General features: G+C 36.2%; 1 protein-coding gene across 1 annotated transcript; it reads right to left on the bottom strand.

Annotated features, from left to right (window-relative positions):
• Window positions 1–2263: 2263 nt before the first annotated feature.
• On the bottom strand, window positions 2264–9329 carry LOC124384884. Its single transcript, XM_046847868.1, has 7 exons — window positions 9140–9329; window positions 5552–5676; window positions 4659–4792; window positions 4468–4545; window positions 3202–3327; window positions 2758–2838; window positions 2264–2642 (listed from the first exon to the last, which is right to left on the bottom strand). Exons 1-7 carry the CDS (start codon window positions 9202–9204, stop codon window positions 2550–2552), a joined length of 702 nt encoding a protein of 233 aa, XP_046703824.1. The 5' UTR covers window positions 9205–9329; the 3' UTR covers window positions 2264–2549.
• Window positions 9330–9734: the final 405 nt, after the last annotated feature.

A 9734-nucleotide genomic window follows, 5' to 3' on the forward strand; every position in this document is an offset into this window, starting at 1 on the left:
AATAACGCCGACCAACGGACTAAGAAATACTCGCATTCATGACTTTACTTCTCTCTTTTTGGGGGCCAAGGAACATGCTGAAAAAGATAAGAGACAGGTTCCATTGGCCAGGCATGGAGGCGGAAGTACAGTGCTTCTGCCAAAGCTGCCTCCAGTGTCAACACACCACGCCCACCACATCCGCCTTGCCATGGTGGACTATGCTACACACTACCAGGAAGTGGTCCCACCGATAAAAGCCACAACAAAGAACATCACCAAGAAGCTAATGATCCTCTTCAGCCAAATGGGAATCCTGAAGGACCTACTTACTGACCTCTGGCTTCTTTCAAACCAACTACCTGCATGTCTTCCCTCACCACATCCATAAACCTCTTCCTTGGCCTTTCTCTTTCATTTGTTCCTGGCGGCTCTATCCTCAGCATTCTCCTAATGTTATATCCCATGGTCCTTCACTGCACATGTCCAAACCATCTTAATCGTGCCTCCCTCACCTTGTCTCCAAAACATCCTACATGTGCTGTCCCTCTAATAAACTAATTTCTAATCCTGTACATTATCATCACTCCCAATAAAAACCTCAGCATCTTCAGCTTTGCTACCTCCAGCTCCACCTCCTGTCTTTTATTCAATGCCACTTTTCTTCACTTCTCTAGCACACTCTCCATTACTTTGCACTGTTGACCCCAGGTACCTGAACTCTTCTCTTCTCCCTGCAACCACACCATTCCAATGCCCTCCATCTCATTCACCAGAAACATTGGAGGTGGCTTTAACTGTTCTATCATGCTGTGGATCGAAAAAGAAATGGTGAAGGGGTGATTCTGAAGGAATCTACAGGGGGAATAAAGTTGATCAGTCACACCATGAAGTTATGGAAAAGAGTAGTGGAGGCCAGGCTGAGAGAAGAGGTGGCCATCTGTGAGCAACAGTATGGTTTTATGCTGAGGAAGAGCACTACAGACGCATTATTCGCTTTGAGAATGTTGATGGAGAAGTATAGAGAAGGTCAGAAGGAGTTGCATTATGTGTTTGTGGATTTAGCATATGACAGGGTGCCGAGGGAGGAGTCGTGGTATTGTATGAGGACGTCAGTTGTGTCAGAGAAGTATGTGAGGGTGGTGCAGGACATGTATGAGGACAGTGTGACAGCAGTGAAGTGTGTGGTGGGAACGACAGACTTGTTCAAGGTGGAGGTTAGAGTGCATTAAGGATTGGCTCTGAGCCCTTTCCTGTTTGCTGTGGTGATGGACAGGTTGACGGACGAGGTCAGACAGGAGGCTCAATTGACTATGATGTTTGCGAAGATATTGTTATTCGTGGTGAGAGTAGGGAGCAGACGCAAAGTAATGGAGAGTGTATTAGAGAAGTGAAGAAAAGAGTGCAGGCAGGGTGGAGTGGGTGGAGAAAAGTGGCAGGAGTTAGTTGTGATAGAAGGGTATCTGCAAGAGTGAAAGGGAAAGTTTATAGGACTGTGGTGAGACCTGCGATGTTGTTTGGTTTAGAGTAAGTGGCATTGAGTAAAAGACAGGAGGTGGAGCTGGAGGTAGCAGAGCTGAGGATGTTGAGGTTTTCGTTGGGAGTGACGAGGATGGACAGGATTAGAAACAAGTTTATTAGAGGGACAGTGCATGTAGGACTTTTTGGAGACAAGGTGAGGAAGGTGAGATTAAGAAGGTTTAGACATGTGCAGAGGAGAGCATTTGGGTACATTGGTAGGAGAATGCTGAGGATGGAGCCACCAGGAAGGACAAAAAGAGGAAGGAGGTTTATGGATGTGGTGAGGGAAGACATGCAGGTGGTTTTGGTGAAAGAGGCAGATGTAAAGGGGAAGGGGGGTATTGAGACAGATGATCCGCTATCTATCTGTCTGTCTGTCTGTCTGCCTGCCTGCCTGTCTGTCTGTCTGTCTGTCTGTCTGTCTGTCTGTCTGTCTGTCTATCTGTCTATCTGTCTGTCTATCTATCTATCTATGTCTGTCTATCTGTTTATCACAGCTGTAAAATGCATATGTAAAATCATGTGATTCCACTCATAAATCTAGGAATATTTATGTACTTTATTGGTGTCTTCTACAAAGCACTTTGTCATAAAAAATATTAAATTATAGTATATCCATGAACTTGAGCAGCAGCCATTGTTTGTGATCTAAGCTGCTTTTAGTGCTTATTTAATTACTCTTACAAAAATAGGAATCTTAATATAATCATTAACAAAAATTTGCATTAAGCGATTTATAAATATGAGACTAGAATATAAAATATAAAACTTTCTTATTTTAATTTAAAAAAAGGGCAGAAAGACCAACAGCTTATGTGCATGAGATACAGTACACCATCTAGAAGTGTTTAATAAAAACATACTTTATTATTAGTAGTAGATTTATCTGGCACATATTATCTTCTCTTGTTTAAATATTAAAGTTGAATCAATGCACAGACATTGATAATATACAGACAAGTATTTATAGTGAGAGAAATAAAAAAAAGAATGAAAGAAAGACAAAGAAACAAAGAAGAAAGACAAGGTTACAAAAGGAACCATCGAGCTCAGCGTCGTTTCCGGAGCATGCGTTTCTCCAGCCGCTGAAGGATTTCCCTCACTGTCACATTTACTATCTCCCACGCACAGCTCTCATGAGACTGTGAGCAAAGAGAGAACAAGAGAGATGAAGCTTTTTTTTAACACATTCAATTATTTAATGTGATCGAGTTTTGGGCTGTTTCTTTAATTATTTTAATACATGAAAATAATTACCATATTGTCCTGAATAAAAGTCTGCAGTTTTTTGAAGCACGTAGTGACAGGCTTGTGATCGAAGGTCTGGGGGTGAAGAGTCTGGAAAACACCATTATTATTATTATTATTATTATTATTATTATTATTATTATTATTATTATTGTAATACTATTTTAAATTACAAACAAATAGCTTACAAACAAATTACTTACAAATAGCATTGTAATATAATATATAATATAATATAATAAAATATAATATAATCTATACACACTTTTTAACATTTATTCATGCTGTGGTATAAACTTGAATATGATGTTTACTGTATACTACATGTTTTATTGTGAACTAAAGTTCAATATCTAGTAATATAGCTTCATTCATTCATTAATCATAAAAAAATATTTTGTTTCGTTTGTATGGTTCTTAGTTACTGTTTTGTAAGTCTCTACATTGACTTACGCATTGGGTTAGAGTGCGTTGTGTGCGTTGAAGCTGGTGGATGAAGTGTTCAGGGTTTGGATTTTTGTAGTAAATGGATTCTGCTTCCTTCATGACATCAGACAGCAGCATGGCATTCAGTTCCACCTGAGGACATAAAAAACAAACAGTCAGCTATACATTTTTACAGTTTGTCCTTTTTGACTACATAAAGATGTGTGTGTGTGTGTATGTGTATGTGTGTGTATGTGTATAAAGATGTGTGTGTGTGTGTGTGTGTGTGTGTGTGTGTATGTATATATACTGTATATGTAAATATATATATATATATATATATATATATATATATATATATATAAAAAAAAAAAAAAAAAATATATATATATATATATATATATATATATATATATATACGTGACATACTTCAAATTGAATATTAATATTAACGATAAGAATTTTATATGTTGAAATATGTCTTAGTTTTAGACACATGACTTGAGGATAAAAAAATTACTATCATTAATAATTAAGTTAATAATATGTGTAAATAAATAAATGTATAAGATGTATCCTAAAAATAAGGATTAGGGTGATCATTGCTTTCGTTCACTAGAAAACCTTCTGATTAAAATATTAACTATAAATATGTTTAGGTTTATTTGAATAGTTGGTAGTAATTACATTTGGTTTCCAATTTCAGGGAAGTATTATTTTTTTAATGTATGCAATTTATTTATTTATGTATTTATTTATTTTGTAGTCATTCCGGCAACATTGCCACAGCTTCTTTTATAAATGTATCTGTGTAAACACACATTATTACATTGTTACTGTTTGCCAGTCTGTGTTAATGGTGTGAAGAACATGCTCATATCATGATGAAGTAAATGTGTATAGAATGTTGAAGTAATGGTAGTTCTGGAATATAGCAGTCTAACCTGCTAAGAACCTGCTGTTAAACAAGCTGAATGTTGTAATAGTTTTTAGATTATAACATTTAAATCATTTGGGATACACCCTTATTCATAGTGATTTACATTTATCTTATTTATATAACTGACCAGTTGAGGTTTAAAGGCCTGGGATTTGAACTCATGACCTCAGAAGTCACTTACAAATCATATATATATATATATGGCCATTATTATATAGCTTTTTATTATATAGCAATTTCTGGTTAGATGCTAACTGCATTTCACAATGGCAAAGTTAAATCTTATCTAATCTAATTAAATCTCTGTTTTTTATTTTGCAAAAATGAATAAATAATTGATATTAATACTTCACCTGATGTAGCATATGTGATGGATCACAAAGTCTGTCCTTGTTATAGTGATGAGCACATGTTTCAGATATCCCACTGCTCTGTTTAACACACAGACACACACACACAACTATGAACGATAATGAATGTGTGAACTGGAATATTTTATGATGGAGATACAGTAATGATTAAACATATGACAATGTTCATTTACCATGCTGCTTAAGGTTTGGAGGAGGTTTCCCCATTTTACAAGCTGTGTGCAGTGTTTATGAGCATGAAGAAGAGCCAACAAGCTGCTTACGATGAGCACTCGGATCCAGATCATCTTTAATGAAACTGTGGAATCTGGGAAGTTCGGAAACACTGTGATGAACTATGATGTTTTCAATCCAGATAAAATGAATTTTTTTGTCTATAGTTGAAGAGACAGAATCGTTTTCTGAAGAGCTATTCTCTGTTATTCCACTAGGGGGAAATGTAGAGCAAGAAACTACATCTTATCAACAAGCAGAACACTGACATTGTAACCAATTGTTCTTTCAAAGGAATGTCTTTATTATTTGAAATGCAGTAAACGAATATAGTACTTAGGAATAAAATCACGTCTTTATGGTTGTTTTTTGTAGATAGCTGTGAAAACTATATATATATTCGTCTACCTCCTATTTTTCATAGGTTCACATATAACACTAGTTTAAGGAGTGAATTACTATGCAAGCCATTGTGTATATTCAGTATATTTATACATTATATATATATATATATATATATATATATATATATATATATATATATATATATATATATATATATATATTCGATTATTGAGAAGAATAGTTATATTGCAAAAACAGGATTGACTTTATGACGTTTGATGATCTGTATGTGCTACATGTTCAGAATGTACTTTTCAGATAAACACTGATTAGATAAACTCATTAAAGAGGCGATATCGATTTTCCATCAGTCACTAAACTAATATGTTGAACATTCTTGATTTAAATGATACATTTCTGCAAATAGCTCTAAGTAAAAGCATATCCATCTCTCTTTGCTTACAGATAAAAACATATTATGAACTAAATAAAAGGTTTGTTGACTTACCTGTGGACAAGTTCTGTCTCGTTTTAAGCCGTCTGCTGAGGCTGGAGGTGTGATGCTGAGCCCTGGAGCTCCATGGAGCTTTTATAGAGAAAGGATGCTGCAGCAGGTACACCACACCTGTCACTCTTACCCAAAATGAAACCAGATGATTCCCTCATCACATTCCAGTTTGCCATGTGGGAGTCCCCTTTGCTCAAAAGTGTGGAGGTGTATAATTGTTTACCTGAACTAGCTTTCGATGCCGTGTCTTGCGAGGAATTAAGGCAGTCTGCAGTCGAGCACGTTTATGTACAGGAATACACGCCTATTTTGTTACATTAACACACCGGAGGTAACCTTTTCAAAAGCTCATAATGAGATGATGAAAGGGTGAAGTGAAAGCCTTTGAAAGTATTAAACGGTCTTAGATTCAGAATGACTTGGATAGGCTTTGAGATTATTCTTTATCTGCTTTTCATTTATTTACATTTCTCATCGTGTCCCTTGCATAAGGCTGTTGTGTTCATAAATTAAAACTAGCACTACCCAAGTAATGGAAAGCTACCAAACACGGATGCACCAATTTGCAAAAAAATATTTCAACCAGAATTGAATTTTGTTGCTGTAGCATTTTCCTCCTGTATGGTCCCACAGTGGTGGAGTATTGAACATTGTTCTTGGAGATTGCATCTTGAGGGTCCCTGGTTTGATCCTGACCACAAGTTACCATCCATCCCATCCATGATATATTCCCTCTTTATAGCGAGTATTTCCATGTGAATAAATCCTTGTGTATAATATAGTTTGAAGTACTATTTATTTAGTTTTTTTAATTATTTATTTAGTTTAATGACACTTCCACTACTGGAGCAGTCATAACTTTTTTTTTTTTTTTTACAGTGTATATATTTATAATACTTTATAACACTTTAATATTTATAATGCATTTTTGCCTACTTCAGTAGGAATTTAATTCCACATGCCAAAGTTTTTCCAAACTAAACCTCCTGCACATGTTTAGCTCTGCAGTTTTAATAAGGGTTCCTCAGCCAGGGATTATCCAGATTAAGAAAAAGTGCTGTGTTTGTCTTAGTTAGGACAATGATTTATTTATTTTTTTGGTGCGGGGGGAATCTCTTCCAAATTAATTGAGAGCAACTTCTTTTTGAGGAAGTAAACTTCCAGAAGACTCTCATGTCTCTTATGGATTATTATTGTTTCCTGCTGGACCAGATCTTTGTTGCAAAATTAATACAGGTATTACATTTGCCTCCAGGCACTGCAGGTAAACCTGCGTTCTTCCTGCATAATGGCATTCTGATACTAGTCCAGAGGACAGGAGAGCTGGGAGGTTCTGGAGAGGAAAGTGAAACTGGAAGCAGCCCGTTAGGTAATCACAATTAGTGTTATTCATGAGTTACGTTACTGTAGTGAATAAGGGAATCCTTCTGAACTACAGAACAATGATGTAATATGTTCTAATATAATGTTACAAACACATTTTTAGGAATAATTTTTAATATATTACGTTATCTATTTATTTATTTCCATGGCCTATATGACATATCCAATCTGAAAGTTATTTGCTCAGCAAACCTAGCGTAACTGAAAATAAAGAACACCACAATATGTGTTGAACTCCTTATATTCCAGCAGCAGGTTGCTGCCTCGCTTCTCCAGGGTTCTAGGTCAAAAAATAACATGAAAATCTATTTTATTTACAGTAATCAGCTAAACAGATCACAAGTAAAACTCTTTTGGAACATAAATACTATGTTGTATATATTGATGTATCCATGGCAGTGCTAAGCTACACAATGACTTACATTGTTCTAATGAAGAAACAAACCAAATCAGGAAAAACTAAGACTGTAATGATGTTCTTTCTGTTGAATCACTTTTTAATAATAGACCAGGTTATTGGAAAGTATTTACTAAGTGGGTGTCAGCGAAGAAATAGAAACTTACAGATGCAACAGCCACAAGTTAGGAAACAGGTAATGCATGGAAATCCTTGACACATCACATATTTTAACTCACTTCCTTGTGCCTCAACCCTGCCTTAAGCATTTTAGGTTTCCAACAACTGTTGTATGTCATTATTAATGTGTTCTGATGTGATAATTAATGCCTGTTATAACGGAGGCTTAAGCAGTTCTCATAAACCAATTAAATCTTTGTCATGAGTTTTCTTTAATTTAATGTTTAGTATCAGCATGTAATTATCCTGCACTAAATCATTCTCCCTCTTATCATCAACCACTGCTCGACTGGTCCCACCATCTCTCAAGGTACAAGCGAAGCATGTCAGGGTCAAGACTCGAACCGGAGACATTAAAGTGAGAGGCAGGATCTCTAACCATCTGCCACAGGGAGGTGAGCGTACCCAAATGCAGAGACATGCTTGAAAGTGACAAAGAATTAATTTTTATTAGAAATGTCCATGAAACACAAAAAAGTATAAATCCAAAATTAAAAATATTAAAATGAAAAAAAAAAATTCTCGAGCAGAAAGTCCAATATTCCAACAGGAAAAAACAAAAACTATCCAGGAGGAGTACATTAACGAAGGCTCTAAAGAAGAGCAGAATTACTCAAAGTCTTGAAAGACAAAAGCAAAGCAAAAACAAACTCAAAAACAAAGACACCAGGGTACACGAGAACAATGCAGATGACATGGGAAAAACAAACTACAAAATATTTGGCCACAGATCAACATAGAACCAGCGACAGACAGGCACAACTAATTGGGAGACCCAATGCCATCTTGTGGCAGGAACGGAAAATATGTGGGGGGGCATTACCCAGAAATCCCCACTGATCCTAATAAGATATGCTTCAAGGCCCTTCTCTTGTCACCAAGTGGTGGAACAAACTTCCACTTGATATCAGCTGAGTGTCTGGGAGTCGTCACAATGTCTGAACAGGCACATTTTGCAGCAGTTGTTAACCATTTCAGGACTTTTTAGAACTAAAAACTCTCTTTTTGACTCAAGTTCAGACTGTTGGTATTCTTTGTCTGCATCTTAATAAAACAGTACAAGGTTATATCAAAAAGTTTTGAGTCTAGCTCTGTTTACAACAAAGTACTTTAATTTATCTATCTATAATTTATGTTGTTTTATGTAGCACCAGGGATCTGGAAGAACGTTGTCTCATTTGCAGCAAATGCAGCAGCATTGCATGCATTTTTTAAAGACAGAGTCTGCTTATTCTGAAAACGTATGCAGTTAATTAGGGTAATGTCTATTCAGCTATATAATTATTGTATTAATCTATATTAAGCTAAATAATCTATAGTGTATATAGTTATATTAAAACTTAATCAAAACTTGGCATTAACTGTTCCATAGAATCACATTTAACTAGTATTTGTTAACAGTAATCTCAGGATACAGTGGGTGCAGGCTGGCAGTCACTCTGGCAGGCTACTAAAGATTTCTTGCACACAAAGGTGGATGTTTTAAAATGTGGGGAAGGAAAAGGAAAAAATATCTGTAGAACAACAGCTGCTTGGTTTGCACAACCCTGACCAGGCATGCTGTCTGAACAGGCAGCCTTGCAGATATATTGGGTTATGTTTGCTATAGAGAAAGAGAGTGTACTAACCTCTGCAGCATGAGACGTGAAAACTGACTGAAGCTTTTGACCTGTGTCTGCATGATTGTCTCCATTGAAGTGCTTCCACATGATTAGCCAGTTGGATAATCCCATTAATGTGCAGGGATATTAGGTCTTTCTAATAAAGTAGCCTTTGAGTTTACATCGCTTTTTCTGTTTCTTAAATGAACCAGGAGGTTTGTGCTAGTTGAGGCATTGTCAAGCTTTTTTTGTGACTGGAGGCGGAGTCTTTGAGAAGAGTTGGTTATTTCATGAATGAGCATATACCTGTGTCGGATTAATGTTGCCTCTTTTTATACATTTTATCTAGTAGAGAAACTGGGAAAAGCTAAAACAAACTTTAATACAGATACCTCTCATGTCTGCTTCGCAAGTCCTTACACCAACCAGGGTGCCAGAACTAGTACACCATCATGGAAACCTTTATCAGCAGGTCATCCTCCACCTGTGCATGGAGAGCGCTAACATTTGAAAGATCATGCCCCAGGATGAATTAGTAAAAATTTAGAAACATGAAAATGGTCATTAAGAGGGTTGGGTAAACACCATAACCATGACAATCAGTGAGGGTGATTGAACTTCC

The sequence above is a fragment of the Silurus meridionalis genome, chromosome 4, assembly GCF_014805685.1.
Source record: "Silurus meridionalis isolate SWU-2019-XX chromosome 4, ASM1480568v1, whole genome shotgun sequence".
Classification (NCBI taxonomy): domain Eukaryota; kingdom Metazoa; phylum Chordata; class Actinopteri; order Siluriformes; family Siluridae; genus Silurus; species Silurus meridionalis.